This window comes from Syngnathus floridae, chromosome 15 (genome assembly GCF_059516105.1).
Source record: "Syngnathus floridae isolate MCC-2025c chromosome 15, RoL_Sflo_1.0, whole genome shotgun sequence".
In the NCBI taxonomy this organism is placed as follows: Eukaryota; Metazoa; Chordata; class Actinopteri; order Syngnathiformes; family Syngnathidae; genus Syngnathus; species Syngnathus floridae.
In genome coordinates this window covers 6857303-6876353 of record NC_142427.1, presented here as the reverse complement: position 1 = coordinate 6876353, position 19051 = coordinate 6857303, and the positions used below count along the sequence as shown (strand labels likewise).

Here is a 19051-nt window from a genome sequence, read left to right as displayed (position 1 = left end):
CTTATAGCACTGGATAAGCGCTCATAAAAACTCCAAAATGTGTTCCCGATTTTGGTCTTAGGGTCAGTCACCTTTGACCTTCTAAATGTTGCTCTAGATGAATGGACATAAATTCCCACAGATCTACTCAAACAAGTTGTGAGTTCGCACAGCTGCGGGGGCGACTGGATATCATTTCAACTTTTGCGTACTTACTATCTGATGTTCGTAGTAAATAATTACACAGAAACAAAATCGCAACCACTCTTCTGACTTCTGCTGGATGTTTTGAAACTTGAGATGTTTTTCCTCACTCGAGCAATGCTGTGCCGCCACAGGGTGGTGTAAAACCTTGTTGGGGAAATCACACAAGTGCCCCTTTCTCGCTTGACTGAACCTCCACACACATATTCCCCCCTCGCGCTTTTGAACCCCATGTTCTAACTTAACAGTGTGGGCGCGACAGCCGACTCCTTCCCAGCGTATGTTTATTGCTTATACAGAACGTAAATCACAGCAGTTGCTTAGCAGAGTCAAACAGCTCGGCTCTTCTTAGTGGGTCACATGTTTCCCTCCCCGGGATTCGGTCTCCCCTCGTCCATTACCGCCTGTTTAAAATGGGATTGGCCATTGGTGGCGTGGAATAAAAACCGCATGACCAGCCGGCCCCTCCCATACATATCATGAATGCTTTCACTTCTTTCCCGCTCGTCAACTGAGAAATGCCATTGTAAAGCCCTTCTTGAGCTAAATGTCTGCTCACATTGTCCCAGTCAAGAAAGACACAAAGCCGGGTGATAAAGCTAATTTCCTCACAGAAAGATATTTGGAAGAGCATAAGTGATCACCCCCCTGTATCCACAATTTCATTGACACATGTGGCTTGAGATGCACACGGGTTGTCGTTAATGACTGAGAGAGGAGGGGGGAGAGAGAGTGAGAATAGGGAGGGCGTTGGTGGGAGGAGAGACACAAGCTGACCAGGAATATAGCACACATAGTATAGGAGATGCACGTGGAGGAAGAAGAAGAAGGAGGAGGAGGGTTACTGGCGGACACGCCGCGTTGTCTCCCCATTATCAGCCAACCAGTGCTGATCTGGGAGTGATCTCTGGACCCTCTCTCGCGTTGAGCAACAGCAGATTGAAGGCTCATTGAGACACGTGAATGAAAGGGAATGAGAGGGGGAAAAAAGAAACTGCAGGCGGGGATTTGCGGGACGACAAAACCCGGCGGCGCCACTTGTTCGCTCGGAGATGGAGGCACAATGGTGGAGACAACTTTTTGATTTAAGGCTTTGGGGTGGGCGATGAAAGGTTTAAGGGCAAAGGGTGGGGTGGTGGGCTTTGGAAGCAAAGGGGTCTGGTCAAGAAAGTGATTGTGGTGACAGGCGGTGCAAGGGACAAGGACTCATGTGAGACACGGAGGAATTAAAAGAGAAAAGACAGCGAGGGGGAGGAAATAAATTGGACTTCAATATGGGTGTGAAGAGCAAGGCTGCTTTGGCAATCCTGCTACTGCTGCTCTTCCTCGGCACTCTCTGGCTCTGTGAGTATTTTTTTTTCTCTCTCTCCCTTATGCATGGCTTGTACGTATAATAAATCCATACAACCCCACCCTTGTGGGGAATGTATATGGTCTAAATGAGTAATGTGTCAGAGGTCGTAAAGAGCAAGCGTGGCTCCACGCACATGCTCACCCGATACCATAATGAATTTGAAATTAAAGGATTTGATTTGTCTTGCAAGGGTTAACTGACTGATACTTGTTTGGGGGCAAAGACCCTATTTGGTCAAAATAGATGCCAAGACTCACGATGAGCCGGGAAAAGATATGCCAGTATTGTATTGTGATAAGAAAAACTGATACATAAATCATTAATTTATAATTCATTTTCTCTACGTTACAGCTAGAGAAAAATGCAGCCCTTGTGACCTCTTTTTTTTTTCTAATGTGGGAGGCTGATGCCTAGCAGTGGGACAGGTTTGGTGGCTGAACTTTTTGCTTGCAGATGACTCGGCTGCTGAGGTCGCCCACGGAATTGTAACTCAATGGCAGCTTTTGTGAAGTTGGCAAAAAAATGCCAGGCACTGTGACACAAGTAAACTTGTCTCTCCTTGCTTGGAAGGTCTTTAAAAGAATGATGGAAAATTATGATTTCTATAGCAAAAGATTTTAAAACATTAGACATGTGATTGTCCTGTTTTAAGTAAAGATTTTTTTTTTTATTTTATTTTAATTTTTCTTGTCTCCAATGCAGATGGGGGTTTGGATTACCACTGGGATGCTTGTCTAAAAGGTTACAATCAAGTGAATGAGGTACGTTGTTGCAATTAAAAGAGGAAGTCATGACCATATTTAGCTCATAATTCTTTTGGTTGATTTGACCGAATTGTACTTTCTTTGTTTTGTGTCATTTGACCGCAACCCCGCTTCCCCTCCCCCTAGCCACACCAGCTGTCCAACAGCAGTGCCTCCAAAGAGTCCGAGGGCCCCAAAGTCCTGGAGGAGTGCCCCGGACAGACCTTCCAGGTGTCCCTGCTACTCACCCACCTGCTGGCGTCGCCGGCCTTCACCTCTGACGTGCTGCTGCAGCCTTATCTCTCCAGCTGGGATGAGCTTGTGAAGTAAAAACAAAAGATAAAGATGTTACTATGTTGTGAAACAATAATTCATTTATGATGATTGTTACATGTCCTGCAGGTTTATGAATGCTTTAGGCCCCATGGTTGGCATGATATCTAAAGAGATAGAAACCAAAACCTCGATTATCCGGGAACTGGCTCTACTAGCCGAGGCTAGCCCCGAAGCAGAGGTGATCCCGGATTCTGAAAACACAGTGAGCCCGGAGGCCGGAGTGAAGACTTCTGGTGCGTACCACTCAGTGCGAGCCATGATCTGGGTGGAGTTGAAACGAGGTTTAGTGGATTTCAAGCAGCAGACGGACTCTGGATGCCGGACTCTTCTGCGACTACACCGGGCTCTGCTTTGGCTCAAGCTGTTTCTTGACAAGCTGGCGGAGATCCCCGTGGCGGGCCGGCTGAAGAGCCCATCGGACCTGTGCCGCGAGGCCTACAAGGTCACCCTGGCCAACCACCACACCTGGTTTGTGCGTAGGGCGGCCGAGCTGGCCTTCATCGCCATGCCCGAGAGGGGCTTCTTCTTAAGGCTCATGTGTGTGCAGAACCAGGAGGAGCTAAGCGCGGTTCTGGGACGGGTGGTCCGGGCCATTGGAGTGGTCTATGACAGGACCCAGAAAGCTTTGGAGGACAATGACATGCTGGATTTGCCATAAAAGAAAAAAAAAAGGCCTGATCAGATAGAAGCCTTCATTGTTACCATATTGAACATTGTGGCTTCTTGGGCATCAAAGGTAGTCAAAATGTAAATGAACATACAGTATGGTTCCATATGTGCCCTTAGAGGCTTTTTAAAGAGGAAGTCAAAAATATGTTCTATACACAACCACATATTGTGCTTAGAATAAGAACATCATGGATTTGACTTATACTTTAAGGCAGCTAACGATGCAACTGACCTTTCAAGTGCCTTAACGTTGCTGTCGTTCCAATGATGGCCAGCAGGTGGCCACTGCAGGGAGCAAAATTCACTCAAAAACGTCACGAAAAGATTATTCACGGCCACTGGTTGAGAATCACTGACTTCAACGATTAACTCTGCAAACATTTTGCTAATGAGTTTAAGGTCCACGTTGGCAGCATGAAGTTTGGGATAATACATAACTTATTGATTAGGCAGGGGTGCGACATTTACAGGACCAAAGAAGCAATTTCCTCACACTATTTTTATGGCAGCTGCGCATAAAATGTGAAAACTTGCCTCTTAATATCATTCTTAGTTTTTTTTATGTAAAATGTGAAAACTTGCCTCTTAATATCATTCTTAGTTTTTTATGTAACCCTATCTTCTACATTGTAAAGCCAGCCTTTTTTTGGAAGCGTTTGTAAAATAATGAAGAAAAGTGCAAGCATGGAAAATTCAACAGTATACTATTTATAGATTTAAAGCAGAGTTTAAGTAAATTAACAAAATAACGTGAATCCAATCTAACTGCCTTGATTTTTACCAGCAATTGTATTTCCTGGAGTTAGCGCACTACCTCAAAATGTATCTTGGACGAATTTACCACTGGGACCTTACACCTGTGATTGAAAGCTATTTTATATGCTGGACAAATTTGGTGCTTCACTCTGACTGAACTGTGAGGTATTAATGCATCAGTATTACATAAAATTATCCTCAATAAAAAAATGAAGGAGCCTGTTTGTCTACATTACTTTTTGTTGAATAAAATGATGATCACACAAATGTTCATTCATTTGGTTTAGAAATTCTTGGAGAGCTGCTCAAACGCAAACCACTGTGCTGGTCTTGATGAGACTATTTTAAACCCACAAATACCTCTAATGACATGCCAGGTAATCCGTCCAGTCGCTCTTTTCCTGCTGTGTGCGCTCTCTTTCTAAGAAGACAGCCACAGGGTGGACAAAGGTGAGCAGAGTTCAGAGGAGACCTGTAGTGAGACTTGGGAGAGAAAATATATCTCTGGGTGTGTTTAGATATTTAGCATGTAAAATAAAATATATATTTATGCTTTGGATGTCAATAAAAAAGTCACTGTGATTGTGGAAAATATGAAAAAATGGTCCTTGACCTTTGACCTGCTGCGTGTAACTCACTTACCTCATTTACAACACTTAATGGCTCAGACTATTACGACATAATGGCTACAAGTATCTACCAACCACTCTGGTCGGAATACTGCTATTGTGTGCTGGGAGGATTACAGTCAATGGGATTACATTAGATTACACCGACCCAATGATGTTTGGCATTTGGGGATCTTTTTTTTCCGCTGCAGTTCCTCTTTGCAACTTGAAAAAGAGCTCAGAGGCCACACCGTTGAGGTTTGGTTCCCTTAAATGACATTTATTAATTCTCTATCTTGTTTTGCAGTAAACATGAGCAAAAATATACATACAGTCAGAGCAAAAAATACAAATCCGGAATAGAATTATCATCCAGTTTGGGCAACAAAACTGAGCGGATTCTTGTCTTTAAACCACATTCCGGGATATAGGTAATTTTATATGAGGGTCATATAAGGAAAGAGGGGAGAGATTTATTTATCATAATTATTTCTTCTTAAAAATATCTTTAGTATACTTCTATCAATATTTTTTGGCTGGAACACATCGTGTCTTTGTTCGGGAAAAATTGATGCACACTTCTCACTTCTCATTCATTGCAAATCTGAAAATGACGGGGCATGATGGGTGCAAAAGGTGGAAATATCACACACACGTAAAAAATACAAAAACAAACGAGCGAGCTTTGGCGACCGAATTTGATGAATTAATGATGAAACCCATCCGTGTGTGTCTCCAGTAACACGATACAATCCGAGTTGATACATTCTCTAAATTTTACAACAAAAATAGCCGGTCACAAAGAATACTTTATCGGTTGTTGCCTTTTGACGCCTTGCTTTTGCACACATTTCAATTTTCCGAGAATCCCATGGCCACACGGACAGTATTGCTTTCTGAAGACATCTCCAAATGAACAACGGGACTCGATAAAAGGAGATGAAGAAAATAACCTGGACACTGGCAACAACACGCTCTGTCCACCAGGAGGCACTGTTATGTCTTTGTAAAACACTTGTGCGTATTCCTATTATGTAAGAGTAGATCTTTTTATAACACAGCTGCTTTATGTACTCACATGACTCCTACTGTATCTCTGCAGCACATCTTTGCTCTGATCTTTGATCTCTAACACGGTGTTGCTAAAAGAAAACTGAAAGTGGAATGAGGGTCTTTGGTCGAAGAACTCATCTTCACATGCAGATGGCTAAAGAAAGAAAATTTTAGTTAGTCTTGTGTAATTTAAAGGCTGTTAGTTGAAGAATTAAAAAATGCACTGATAAATCTAGGAAATGAATGATTGGCGATCGATTCAACTATTTTGGAGGCGATGGCGAGGAAGAGGAGCAACAAAGTAGGGCAAGGAAATTCATCGTGCAGGCTCGGGATTAGCCCACCAGATTAAGAGATTAGAGTGAAATTAAGTGTTGCGGAAACTTCAGAGAAGCGTGCGTGTGAATACAGCGAAAAATCGGGGGGGAAAAGAAACATTTTGAGATTATATCTAATCCGGGTGTTTATTCACATTTGTCGCATTACAACGGCTGGATTATATTTGGGTAAATGATTGCAACGTTACGATTTATGATCATTTAGGACAAACACTTTTAAAATGTGTCTTTAAATTGGTGCAATAACGCAATAAGATTATAACGCCCCTCATTTTAAACATAGTTAATGTTCTTTTTGTTTAATAATGGAAGGAAGACCTAGTAAAACGTGAAAAATTGATGGATGCCGATTGCGATGCTAATGCGGAATTAGTCAGCACTAAACAATGGGATCAATCATTCCTAATATACGGATTTCATGAATATTGCACAACGCATGCAACTTTCCCGACCCATGGTATGAAATATGTCAACGTACAGAACATACACTGAAGCCACAAACACACTTAAAGGTTTGAAACTCTTCCTCTTCATCTTAGATGATTTGGTGAACCACACACTAATTGTGTGTGATTTTCATCATGGTGGTCCCTCCTGGTGGTCAGTGGTCTCACAGAACGTTTTTTTTTTTTGTTTCACACTGAGCAAAGAGTGGGGACATAGGGGACTCCTACCCTCATAGCACACTAAAGACAATACACACACATGCAAAATGGCTTCATCTCAGCATCCACTCGTCATCGGATTATTCTTTTGAGTGCAGCAAGTTAGGCTGAGGGATGGGCACAGTGATTGTTTAAGAATTCAATGGGTTGATTGATACACATCTGGAAGCATTTGTTACTAAAAAAAAAAAAAATTGAAGTGCCAGCAGAAGAGCCGATGATTGATTTATAAGAAGTCTGCAGCCTGAAGAGCCTGTCTTTGTATTATAACAAAAAAATAACAGAATCAATTCATTGATTCTCATATGCCCATCCCTAGCCCAGCTCCGAGGTTACGATATCATCGAAATAAAATTGCAGATTGCACATTTTGTATTGGTGTATAGAGGAACACTCTATTATTGAGGCAGCAAGATAGGAGCAGCGATACATTGGTGTTACTGGTCCTTGCAAACTTTTAAAAACACGCGTTACATCCTTCATATCCCCTTTTCGTTTGTCATGCAGTATAAATAGACGTCACCTTAAATTAATTTACAGAAACAAATTTGTCTCCAAGCTCACGGACAGAAATAATTACAGGATTGCCACTCTTGATTCTTGCATGATCTCAAACCACGTTCACCCCGTCTTTAATTTTGAGAGAGAAGGGGGGTGTAAACGGAACCCAAAAAGGGTGGCAATGCTGCAATTGTTTTCCGTGCATGTGCAATGTTGCAGAGCATGACGTTGTCAGAGGTGGAAAGAAAAAAAAAGGCTTGAGAACCTAGTTAGCAGTGTTGATCCTCAGCTTGAAAGACACTCGTCCGGCAAACTTGTCTCTTTCGCTTCCGATGGGAATGTTGTTGGCGGTGATCTTGCATTCGATGTTGATGTCTTGGTTGACGGTGATGTTAAGGAACTTGACGGCAACCAAAGGCTGCGAGTAGTTCACCTGGGATGAAAATAAAGGACGAGGCAAGTTAACGCTCAAGTACAGGTATTCACAATATGACCAAAAAAAAAAAAATCACGCAGGATATCTTACCTGAGCTTTCTTGCCATAGTAAGGATAGTACATAAGGTTGAAAGTGCCATTGGACGGAAAATACAACATTTGTCCAATTTTGTCCGTGTCTTCTCTCTGTGGGGGTGAAACAATTTCATGCGTTAAAAATGACGCTTGGTGTATAGGCAAGCGGGGAGGTGAGCCTCATTAATCTCCTATTTCTCTTCAGATCTCATTACCTGACACGCCCACCCGTCTCTTTTGATGGTCGATAAAACGTGCCCGCACACACCAACTAAATTATATACTACACACACACACAAAATCATCTAACAGAGCCACAAATTGAATTTTCCTATACACCTAAATGGCTTTCTATGACTCAAGTTGGGAAGGAAATTTGGTAGATACAGTCTATAGCTATGTGGAATTGAATCCTAGACTAGAAAACATGGGACTCAATCTTACCCATTCATTTTTGCCAACTTTGTACCTCTGAGAGTGGGCACATTTACGAGAAAAAAGTTGAAAGAGTGTCATAGCTGTGAGCAGTATCACGCAAACTATTCTGGGTTACCTTTGCGCCACAGGTGATAAAAGGATTCTGTCCGTCCTTCCCTGGCAACATTCCAATCACCTGGAGGGAACAAAACACAAGCCTGATTTAAAAATAACAGCGATGTTGCCGTCTTTTTTTTTTTTTAACCGGGAATTTTCTTTCCCTCATGCCCAATCACAGGCACTCCATGTTGCCTAGCAACAGCTTCCCTTTCCTCCCTCTCCTCTTTCATACCCGATTCATCTTGATAATGATGCATGGCTTGCCCTCCTGGTAGCCATAGTAACGGTCATCGAGTCCCGAGCAGTCCTTCAGAAAGTCGCGTTTGAATTGACAGGAGCGCTTGGGGTTGTTCTTCACATCGCCGCTATCCTCCTGCAAGAAGTACTGGTCTGGTTTGCATTCATCGTTTTTCTGCTCCTGGGTGGTGCTGTTGTAGGCTGCGGAGGAAAGCCAGGACTTGAAATTTGTGCGCAGGGCGATTTTTCTCATAAAGTGTTGGATGCAGATATTAAAGGTTTGTGATTCGGTTGCGGCAGTAAGTTTTCTTGGACATACGTTCCAGGAACTTGTCCAGGGCCTGAGCGTACATGTCCCAGCTCTCGGTTTTCTGGATGTTGTAGACAATCTCAAAAGCCTCACCGGATTTGGGTCTAATCACCATCCCTGCGAGCGGTAGAGGAAAAGCAAGAGTAATCATGACATTGTGACCCCACGTAGCTTTTATCAGCGAATCTGATAGCGCACCTGGCGTGGTGAGCCTGTCTTGCCAGGTCGGCTTGTGGTCATCCAAAGTCTGCAGCATGACGTACATGGTAAGCGCAAACAGGCCGGCCAGGAAGATGTAGAAAACTAAATAGAAGAGAAAGATGAGACCTGCAAACAAGAGGAGGACACCATTAGGGAGTATAAGTGAAGGGCGGCGAGTCTCAGAAAAGGAGGGATGCGCCGATGTGGGATTGGGATCCCCAGTTCTAAAACATTCAACCTGTTGCTACTGTGCATTTATTAATCTTACTATTGTTTTCATCAATAAATTAGCTAGCTCACCTATGTTTCCCCATATCGCTTTCACTCACATTCATAATACTGATAAAACGTTATGTGGTTGGTCCCGGACCACTGAAAGGTGTTAATGAAACAGAGATGGAATAGTCGCTTGCCAAGCAATTTCATTATGGAGCTGCACTGCAGAGAAGGGAACACCGCACTGACCGAGGGAGGCGGGGGGGGGGATTATACCGAAGGTCTTTTAATTAATTAAACACTGCGAGGAAGACTGTAGCCAGACAGTATGTGTCCATGTATCAGAAAAGCAACCATAAAGCATTGGAGCAACAAGATGTCATTTCCTAGCACTTAAGTGGCCCGAAATAAGATTCACATTCTTCGGAAACTGCGAGTTATTAAAATAAATCGTCTATTTTTGCTTGTTATTGAGTTTGCTCCAGTGGAACTTGACTCAATGTACTGAAAAAGCCTCTGAGTGTAGCCGAGCATAATGAGCCCTCCATCCATCCATCCTCTTTTCTACTCCTTTGGAAGCATCTGTCTGTGACAATCTTAAAAATAGCACATTTCAACGCCGACACCTGGGGCCCGCGCAGGGTAGCAGCTGACCCCTGTGCCCCCCAGCGTGCAGCCTCTCTGGATCTGTCAGCAGGCTGCTTCTGCATCAGCTCACTGGAATCCGCAACAAAATGTCGAGGCAAGGATGCTCAACAGGGGATTCTGTTAGATGCGTATAGCAAAGCCTGATTCATTATTTGCATTAGGAGTGTTAAGAGGGGCGGGGGATATTAGATACGGTAAGGGATAGCTCGTTAAATATATATTAATGACATTAAAGTGTGAAACGGTGTGAAGGATAAAGGTGTCATCAAAGACAGCATTCAAGTTTCCACGCTGTCATCCAATAAACGCAAATATAACAGTAGCTCAGGAGGAAACGGTGTGTGTGGGTCAAGTCTTTGTAGAGAGGTCGTTGGGTTTACAGTCTGCACTCTACGATGACGATATGCAGAATTAATGAGTATCGTGTGTTGCTGTTCAATGGCTCTTTGAACCAGCTGATCAAACAAACGACATGAATCTGTGATGGGATGCTTTTTGTGCACTTTCTTTTTAAAAAAGAACAAAAACACCGGCTTTATTCTTGTCGTCCGTCCTCGGCCTTTTTTTTGGGGGGGGGCAGCTGCAACATAACATTGATTCAAATCACGGACGATTCTATTCTTCAGGGTGTGATACGATTCAATTTTAAAGTAAAACGATCTGATTCGATTCTGTGGGATTGCGATTCGATAAGGGACGGCTCAGATCGAGAGGGTATGATCCAATGAGTTTGTTGCAACTCTGAACGGATGCCCGTGGAAAAAAAAGGAAACAAGACAGCAGCAAAGGAGCATTGAATGAAACATGTGCGTGGTCGGAAGCATGCAAAAAGGTGAAAAGCTAAGTCTAGGTGCTCTCCATGTAGTAGCTAACCACCAAAATAGCTCAATTAGGCGGCCTTAAGCGAGCGCAGCTTAAAAAGGTCTCCAGACCTTAATGCACCTGGGACACACTGAGCTGGATTAACTAGCACAGTGCCGGAAGATTCCAACAAACGGAAGCTACAATAATTCCTACGTCAATCCAGAAATTGTAGTCAGAAATTGGATTTGATAAAGAGACTGATCCTTATTTAACCACTTTGAACTCATGGTGCTGTTATTTAAAAAAAAAAAAAAAAAAAAATCCTGAGGTGATGCCAAAGCAATCATTAGATTAGGTTTAAATCCCTCACATTGGGCAGGGTCAAAGTGGAGGTTGTACAAATAGCATTTGGCGCTTGGCTTTACTCAGATTATAATTTTCCAATGTCAGTTAAATGCAGTGCAAAGTTTCATACAGAATACTGGCATGATTTTATTTACTTGTAGTTTTATCATTGCCTCTCCTCAATTCAGTCTGATGATGAATTTTTAATCAACTCAAAGTCACTTTTTCAGGGTTGGACACCTGCTAACAAATGATCACGTCACCCTAAAAGCATCACTCCTGTCCAACTTCATCCGGCTGGGAGTGAGTCGTCCCCGAATGGACCACGACGTGCACTCTTTGCAACAAGCCTGAAACCTGTTCCTTGGCAAAGCGTGCAGCCTGACCGGCCAACCACATTGAAATCTTGTAAAATATTTACCAGATGCACCATATGCCTCCACCCTTATGCTCAAGCGCATTGCGCAATGGAAGCGCTGCTATAAATTAATAAATAAAGAAAAGGAAAATAACTGCCGGCTTGTGCAGGTGGCTGCTGCCTTTTCACATCAGTGCATCAGAGTGAGATGAATGGCCGCTTGACTCTCCAACTTAGCAAATTAAAAGCTGCAGGAAGACATCAGACATTGAATGTGTTGCTGCAAGGCTCCATGTTTTTGCTGCATTGCTGGACAGTACAGTACTCACCCCAGCTGCTGGCTGTCCTGCCCAGAAACTCCCTCGTCCTTGGGTTCCATATATACTCCTTCCACTCGCCTTTTTCCGCATCCTTTGCCATTTTACTGTAAAAGAGCAGGCCTCTAAAAAAACCTCAAGAGTAAAAAACGTGCCCTAATGCAATGAGAATCCAATTAGCCAATGAGGAAAGAGGGAGGGAGCCCTTTTTCAAGTGATGGGGAGCTGAAAATGAGAGCAAATTGGTGGAAAATAAGAGAAGCCTATCTAGGGATGGAGAAAGGGAGACTAAAAGTGAGAGGTAGCCGGGTCCGAGTGAGTGCCCTCCCCCCTAGCTCTTGTCTTCATGCCGCAGAGTTTTGATGAGTGCTGCAGAAATCTAGAGATCCTGCGGTAAAGCGCACCCCCGCCCTCTTCGCTCAGCCTCCATCCGCTCCCACCAAGCTTCCAACCTCCCCTCCCTCCCCCCTTCTTTAGCTCGGGCCATAGCCAATCAGCTGCAGTTCCCGCGGCCCCCTCCCTTCCACTCAACCGGCCTGCCACGTGAAATGACAAGCCTGCGAGCAAATGGTCGGCAGCAAGGACGAAGCTGATTGGTCGAGTCTATAAATCGTCACAAAAAGAATACAGTCGACCTTCGCCTACTCACGGTGTGCCATCCGCGGATTCACCTATTTAAAGATTTTTTTTTTTTTTTATTTCTTAAAAATACTTGAGTACCGCATCAGACCACTTGGTGCTGCTTTTCAATAGTTTTTAAGGTTGAAGAAATTTTGTAAATAAACTTCATTAATCCAAGTAGTAATAGTTAATGGTGACAGTAAGCATTAAGTATTTTTACTTCCAGGTTTCTCCTCATATAATCATTTAGGATTATTCAGGGCTGGAAGAGGAAGAGGGGAGGATTTGAATGATAGCCAAAAAAAACGGGAGCCCAGATTTTTGCTTGAACCCAGGGGACTGAATGACCTTTGACCTCAACATACAGGAAGGAAATATATAGGCCAATCATGTCATGTGCAACATCTCTCAGAATATCTACTATTTATGATCACATGAATATAAATATGTAGCAAATTGTTGTACTTGATAAAATATTGATGAATACGCACCATATGCAATCCGGAGTGTACAGTGTGCCCTCATTTGGAAGATTTGGGTACTGCAACATGTGCTGCAGCAGTGCAGGGGAGGGAACACAATGTCCGTTTTCAACTCACACTACATACAAAAGGCGGCAAAAGATTAATAGAACAAAAATTTACATTTTGTTGTGTAAAGTTCATTATATAAAATTTATTTGAATGACAATATCAATGCAAATATAGCACTACAGTGATTTCCAAGGTACACCGTATCTTACCATATCAATATAGTATGGCACTCATATAATGGCCACTTGTTTTAGTAGACACACAAAACCAACAGCTTCTGTAAACTAGTTCCGGAAACGGCCCCAATGTTCGTTATTAGTCAGTGGAAAAGGAACCGTAGTAAGGTGATTTGTTGGTATTTGAAATCAAAATTGGGCACAATATCTCAATTTTTTTTTTTTTTTTAGTGTAAAGAGTCTCTACATGCATTGCACTTGCCCATTTCCTTCAACCTGGCTTGCTTGTTTGAAAATGGATGCCAATCGTCGAAAAAGAAAACAAAAAAACATGCGCAGGCGAAACTACAACCAAAAAGGCCAAGCAGTGACTCTCCAACACTTAGGTAGGTCTTCTTCTCACTGGGTTACATTTTGGTGCTAACTATCAAAAACAACAACCATCAAGAGACATTCAAACGCCTTGTACTTTTACAGAAGGGCTCACTTTTCAAAATGTCCAGTTCACGTGGCTATGCGAGATTTAAAAAAAAAAAAAAAAGTGACAATAAGCACAAGAATATGAACCGTGTTGCCTCATGGCGAAACCGTGTAGAATTAAATGGACAACATCGGATAGCAGCAAGGAGATGTGACAAGCTGTTGAACTCTCTGTCCACAAATGGTTATTGTATAAAAAAAAAAGCATAAATGAAACGAATCTTAAAGGGAGTCTTGCATAACTAAATTGTTGGGCTGCGCCTTCAATTCAAGGACTTTTACTGTTTATTAGAACTCTAAGTAATGCAAGGACTGGCTGCAGCAGATAAAATACTCCTAGAAAAAAAACAAGTGAACAAAGTTTTATACAGTTTATGCTACATCATATGTCTGGATTACAAGTATGAAAATGGAAATAATTGCTACATTTTCAATACACTTGTACATGTCTATTTACAGTACATTAGGGTTTGATTTGTGTTGTGCAGATTGTTCCAGCATCTGTTTGACTTGATTAACACTCACGATCCTATTCGTTGTACCTCATTGGACAAGCAGTCTGATTCAATGAGCGTCACCCATAATCTTTTTTTTTTTTGTACCCGTCATTTGTACCGAAACACGATACGACAGGCCACCGGCGCGCCGCGAACAAAACAAAACAAAAAAAATCTTTATACAACCACATGTTACCATAGTGAAATTCTGCTGTATGTAAAATTCAAAGATGATCATCTCTACACAGGATTTGTACAGGACTGTATGTCTATTGTGACATGCAGAGAATGACACAGTAAATATGACTCATTCAAGTCTTAAGATATGTACGTTTATAGGCTAGAAGTTGACGCGAGTTATGTCGCCCCCTCCCCCCCACACACACTGGGAGCATATTGCTATAAAATTGCAAAACATAACGTAGAGAAAGTAAGTTGATTTACAAATATTATGCAAACAGATATAGTAGGTAGCTTTTACACGTCGGCGATTATTTGCATCCACGACAACAATCTACTGATACCAAGACAATTTTCAAGAAACACTTGAATGACTTCACAATTGAGTCCTACCTGTACTCACCCCATAAAACATGTCATGTTGGACTCGTGTTGCTTTTCTCCGACTGGTGCCTTTGTGTAATTCCTCTCTGTGCATTGGAGAGAAAAAAAAAATCTATGTGTCAAGTAGTCAGGAGGAAATTTGGCAATTTTGATCTCACCCTATCAAGCTATCATCCTCAGGAGAGAGAAGAATGAGAAATTTGTTGGCAATTAGAACCAGAAGGAAATTTTTTTTTTTTTTTTTTTTAAATGACGAGAGTGGGAACGACGGGGCAGGGATTGTGGAACAGAGCTCAAGAAGGGAGCACGGGCAGGATAGAAAGTCGGGAGAGCAGTAGGAGTAGGCTGGGAATGGTGGGCTGGCGGCAAAGACCAAGACCAAAGAGGGAAGACTTGCAGCTAGTTGGAGTGATAGCAGATGACGCGAGAAAGAAGAGGATGATTCGCCGAAAGGGAAAGAAGATTGGAATCCCTGTTTATCTTGTACGCCTTCAGCATCGCAGCCGTTCTCACCTTTGACCCCTCCCCGTCACCAAGTGGCACACCCATTACATAAAAGGCCGACCCCGCACCTACTCTGGTCTAATGATACAACTGGCGGCGATGTCCTCACTGTCAGATAGCCGTGTCCCACACCACAGCCTGCGGCCTTTGGCAGGGCGGCGTGCCAGTCTTGCGGGGCTCGGGTGTCCGTCTCCAGCTGGGGAGGATGGGCATGCTGTCCTGCTTGCACAGGCTTTTATCCGGGCGCCTGTGAGCTTTAATCTCCTTGCAGAGGCAGCGTTTGCGCTCGATGACTTCCAGCAACTTGCCGTCCCTCTGGGTCTGTGCTGCGGATGAGGCAGCGCCGGCGCTGGGCTGACCCTGCGCCAGCTGGGCCAGCTGCTGGAACTGCAGCTGCAGGTGGTGCTGTTGCTGAAGCTGCTGGAGCTGCTGCTTCAAGTGCAACTGCTGCTGGTGGAGCTGCTGCTGCTGTTGCTGCTGACGAGACACGCCGGGACTGCTGGCGCTGCAGGCGGCTTGAGGCTGTGACAGGCCGTGCAGCTATGGACAGGATGAAAAGAAAAGGAATTAGGCAACGTAACTTCTAGCGCATGTCGTTTTGCCACCGAGAGCCACGTACAGACAAATACGAGAGAGATTGACCACAATTCAAGCAGCCGGATCAAATTTTAAATGAAGAAACGTTTTTGTATGAATAAGACAAATAAAACCCTAGGTGGTATCTTAAAATATTGAACTTTGATTTTTTTTATATAAAAACAGTTTGTAACATATATTTTCAATAAAACATTTTTTAGAAGTTATCATTTAAAAAAATGCAAATCATAAAATCGAATCAAGCAAATGTTTTTCTTTTCTGACTCCAACCGACAAGACACTGCACAGCTGCAGTTCTTCTCAAGATCCACCAGGATGTAGCACCACATCATCTGTTCTTTCTGAGCGAGCGCCAAGCAGACAGTCTCTGCAGCACTCAACGTGCGTCAGCACTTACTATGCAGCCGGAATCCGGCTAAAGATGCTGCGGGAAAACTGCAGATCACCACAGCAAAGCAGCGCTTTAGCCCCGCCGCTATTTTTCCACGCATCCAGACGCTTACGTGGGAGCCTGCGTCATGTACCTGCTCTTATTGTTCTGTGCCAGACCAGAACGTTATTCTGCTCAGTGGGCATATCTAAGAGCTATAAATAGACCTGCTGTCTCCAAAAGGAGGGGAGGTAATAATGAGGACAATATTAATGTTCACTCTGAAATGAGCTCTGAATGGAGTTAATAGAGTCGAGAGTAATATGGCGGGCCGGCCCTGCACCTGATTGAGGGCTTCTCGCGCTGGTAGACTGCTCTGCCTCTGGACGTCTCCTCCGCCCACCTGTCTCACTCCAGCAGCGGACGAAGAACGGCCCAGTCGCCCCACTTCTGCAAAAGCACCATTGTTACACGACGTGCCTGCTAATGAGAACTGTGGAATATCACCTTTTTTTTTCCTCCAACACATGCGGGTGTGAATGTTTGTCTCCAACCAAGTGGGCTGTACATTGTGTTCTACATCTATGAGAAGGTAAACACCTTCATCGAGATAGCATCACTTGGAACTTGACAAATTTGGCCTTTTACTTAGTTGCAGTGGAATGAATATTGTCTGAAAAAATATGCCGGTAAAGTTGAAACATCAAGGCCTTGCTTGAAAATGCACTGAATGACAAAGACGCTCGTCAGAGCTTTTGGCTTTTACGACAGATGAAAGATTTGCTACTTGTTCAGTTCTCCGCGAAATGATGCCGGTGTAAAGCTTCCGGATGTTACGATGAGGAACATGACCCACCTCCGTTGCGACAGGCAGGGAACGTCTGACAGGGAAGAGGCATCCCGATTCTGGGCAGGGCTCTGAATCCCGGGTTGCTGTCCGCACCAAGCAGTGACTCGCAGTGACCAAGGGTCCGACTGGCGGCGCCACTATAGTGCACCGGGATGCTTGAGGGACCCCCTCGGAAGCCAATTCCAGATTCTTCCTTGTCCATCCTCAATAAGGCATCGGCACTGCCGTTCCAACTTCGTCCTTCTTCTTCTGGCATAGGAAGGGAGAGAGTGACAGAGAGTTTAAAGAGTGCTACGCTGCATCTACTGTACGGTAGAAGTGACTTACTTTCGGTTTCTCTGCTCCCATGGCTGAAGGACAATTTCCTCTGCATGGGCCAGGAAGCGCCTTCATCGCCCGCAAAGCCGGCGCTACTGTCCCAGGGCATGAAGCCAGTCTTGGATCCACCCTCGCCGACACCTGTGAGGCTGGAGGGCTGCTGCAAGGACGGCGTGTGGGAGCTTCCTCTCAAGCTCTCGTAAGCCGGCGGTCTGCGGAAACCTCCGGAAGGGTACGTCCACAGCAGGGGGCTGTCGGAGGACGGCGGCTTGTATGCCGGTAGGCCATGAGGGGTGTGAGAGCGCAAATGAGGACGAGAATGAGGCCGATGGGACGATGAGAGCGGCGTCGGAGTGGAGCTGGTGCTGCCTTGAGATGTTTGGCTGCTTGTGGAAGAAAGAAGATCCAGTTGCAAGGAGTGCGGACCGCTATCCCGGTCTCGGTCCCGATCACGGTCTCGGTCCCGATCACGGTCCCGGTCCCGATCACGGTCCCGGTCACGGTCCCGATCACGATCCCGATCACGGTCCCGATCACGGTCGCGGTCCTTATCTCGCTCTTTGTCCTTGTCTCGACCTCTCTCCCGGTCTCTGTCCCTCTCCTTGTCTCTGTCCTTGTCCTTCTCCCCTTTGTCTGCCTTCAAGAGGAAGCTCACAGACTTTCCTTCCTTGCCCGTGCTCGATGTTTGGGTCTGCACGGTGGCCTGGGTGGAGGTGTGAGAGCTGCTCTTGAGAGGAGCTGGGGAGTCCCCCCTCTCTGGCTTGCGATAATGATGGTAGTGGGAGGGTCGATGGTGCGGGTGGTGGTGGTGGTGATGGGAGAAAGGTGATGTCGACTTGGATGACGGGGGCAGTGGCGTTGAGTGACTCCGAGCTCTGAGTCCCGGAGCGGGTCCCAACTGGGAATCTCTGCTGTGTTTCTCTTGCGGTGTTACACTCCCTCCTGACGGCTCTTTGGAGCCCGATGTTGGAACGTTAGAGGACGTTGAGGAGGAGGACGAGGTGCCGGCTTGAGTGGTCACGCTGGACGTCTGAGTCCCAATTTTGGAGGAGGTCGAGGAACCCTTGCTTTGGACCCCCACCCCGCTGGACGCAGCTGCCGGTTGAGGGAAAGCCAGCAGCGGGGGTCGGTGCTGGAGGAGATTTGGGAAAGGGGCGGGGATCTTCGTGTTGGATTCTTGCTCACATTTACTCCCTTGCAGCAGGTAGGGGGTCGGCGCTCGTGGCGTGTGGGGACTGGTGGATAGGACCTGGGGGACGGGGGTGGAGGACGCAGAGGATGGTAGCGGGGACGAATGAGAGATTGAGACACTAGCTTTGGGTTTAGAATAGGACGGAGAGGATGAGGAGGGTCGCGGCAGTGACGAGGAGCTGCTGGATGACGACGGGGTGACGTGGTAATGCTTTGAACTTTTCATCTTCTCGTGTTTGCTCGGCGGGTGTCTCTGAGATTCTCGGTTCTCTTGGTGCGGGTATTTCATCTCTTCGTAGATGGCCTCGCTCTGGTCCGAGTCCGAATCGGGCGTGGTGGCTACGGGGGTGACGGGGTGGGGGGTGGCGGTCTGGCTCTCTCGGGTAAACACTTGACCCACCATCTCTATGTAGACCGGCTCATCGTCCCCCTCGCCTGTTTGGATCTGAGAGTCTGCTCCCTGGAAGGGGAGGGAGGCGGCAGAATGAGGCACACGTGGAGGAAGTGGGTCGAAGGAGAGCTGGGTGCTGGGACTTCTCTTGGGTTTCAAAGGAGGCACCTTTTTGGAGCCAATGTCTCCAGAGTCGGACTTCTTCATGGCTGCAGGGGGGGACAGAACAACATGTTAGGAAAAGATCATTGCCAGAGGAAAAAAAACCT

The 19051-nt window shown here is 45.1% G+C and overlaps 3 protein-coding genes across 16 annotated transcripts in view; 1 reads left to right on the top strand and 2 right to left on the bottom strand.

Annotated features, from left to right (window-relative positions):
* The first annotated feature begins 970 nt into the window (after positions 1 to 970).
* gltpd2b (glycolipid transfer protein domain containing 2b) lies at positions 971 to 4257 on the top strand. The gene is made up of 4 exons (XM_088398201.1): positions 971 to 1527; positions 2240 to 2298; positions 2428 to 2606; positions 2683 to 4257. Exons 1-4 carry the CDS (start codon positions 1458 to 1460, stop codon positions 3272 to 3274), a joined length of 900 nt encoding a protein of 299 aa, XP_088254327.1. The 5' UTR covers positions 971 to 1457; the 3' UTR covers positions 3275 to 4257.
* A 651-nt stretch (positions 4258 to 4908) lies between these two features.
* Positions 4909 to 14726, bottom strand: atp1b2b (ATPase Na+/K+ transporting subunit beta 2b). 2 transcript variants are annotated; one of them, XM_088398199.1, is made up of 11 exons: positions 14581 to 14726; positions 12803 to 12911; positions 11703 to 11797; positions 9000 to 9128; positions 8811 to 8918; positions 8487 to 8692; positions 8271 to 8330; positions 8162 to 8188; positions 7733 to 7828; positions 7472 to 7639; positions 4909 to 5856 (listed from the first exon to the last, which is right to left on the bottom strand). In XM_088398199.1, the coding sequence occupies exons 2-10, from the start codon at positions 12859 to 12861 to the stop codon at positions 7472 to 7474; spliced, it is 948 nt and encodes a 315-aa protein (XP_088254325.1). In that variant the 5' UTR covers positions 12862 to 12911; positions 14581 to 14726; the 3' UTR covers positions 4909 to 5856. The 2 variants fall into 2 exon arrangements, with proteins under 2 accessions (XP_088254325.1, XP_088254326.1); XM_088398200.1 differs by lacking the exon at positions 8162 to 8188 and having other exon boundaries at positions 4909 to 7639.
* Positions 12972 to 19051, bottom strand: part of nyap1 (neuronal tyrosine phosphorylated phosphoinositide-3-kinase adaptor 1) — a 23625-nt gene continuing 17545 nt past the window's right edge. For 8 of the 13 annotated variants that reach the window (XM_088398171.1, XM_088398177.1, XM_088398169.1 and 5 more), the window contains 4 exons: positions 17210 to 18991; positions 16889 to 17131; positions 16376 to 16482; positions 12972 to 15605 (listed from right to left, as the gene is read on the bottom strand). In XM_088398171.1, coding sequence (XP_088254297.1) covers positions 15177 to 15605; positions 16376 to 16482; positions 16889 to 17131; positions 17210 to 18991 — 2561 coding nt within the window. In that variant the 3' untranslated portion in view covers positions 12972 to 15176. Of the gene's footprint in view, positions 16098 to 16186; positions 16483 to 16888; positions 17132 to 17209; positions 18992 to 19051 lie in introns of all 13 variants that reach the window. The other 5 variants (XR_015862994.1, XM_088398174.1, XM_088398175.1 and 2 more) reach the window with 5 other exon arrangements.

Coding starts and splice junctions, on each gene's coding strand:
- gltpd2b (XM_088398201.1), top strand. CDS start 1,458: ATGGGTGTGAAGAGCAAGGCTGCTTTGGCAATCCTGCTACTGCTGCTC. Junction 2,299..2,427: donor GTTACAATCAAGTGAATGAG/GTACGTTGTTGC, acceptor CCCTCCCCCTAG/CCACACCAGCTGTCCAACAG. Junction 2,607..2,682: donor AGCTGGGATGAGCTTGTGAA/GTAAAAACAAAA, acceptor CATGTCCTGCAG/GTTTATGAATGCTTTAGGCC.
- atp1b2b (XM_088398199.1), bottom strand. CDS start 12,861: ATGTTGCAGTACCCAAATCTTCCAAATGAGGGCACACTGTACACTCCG. Junction 8,189..8,270: donor TTATCACCTGTGGCGCAAAG/GTAACCCAGAAT, acceptor GCCCACTCTCAG/AGGTACAAAGTTGGCAAAAA. Junction 7,829..8,161: donor AAGTTGGCAAAAATGAATGG/GTAAGATTGAGT, acceptor TCACCCCCACAG/AGAGAAGACACGGACAAAAT.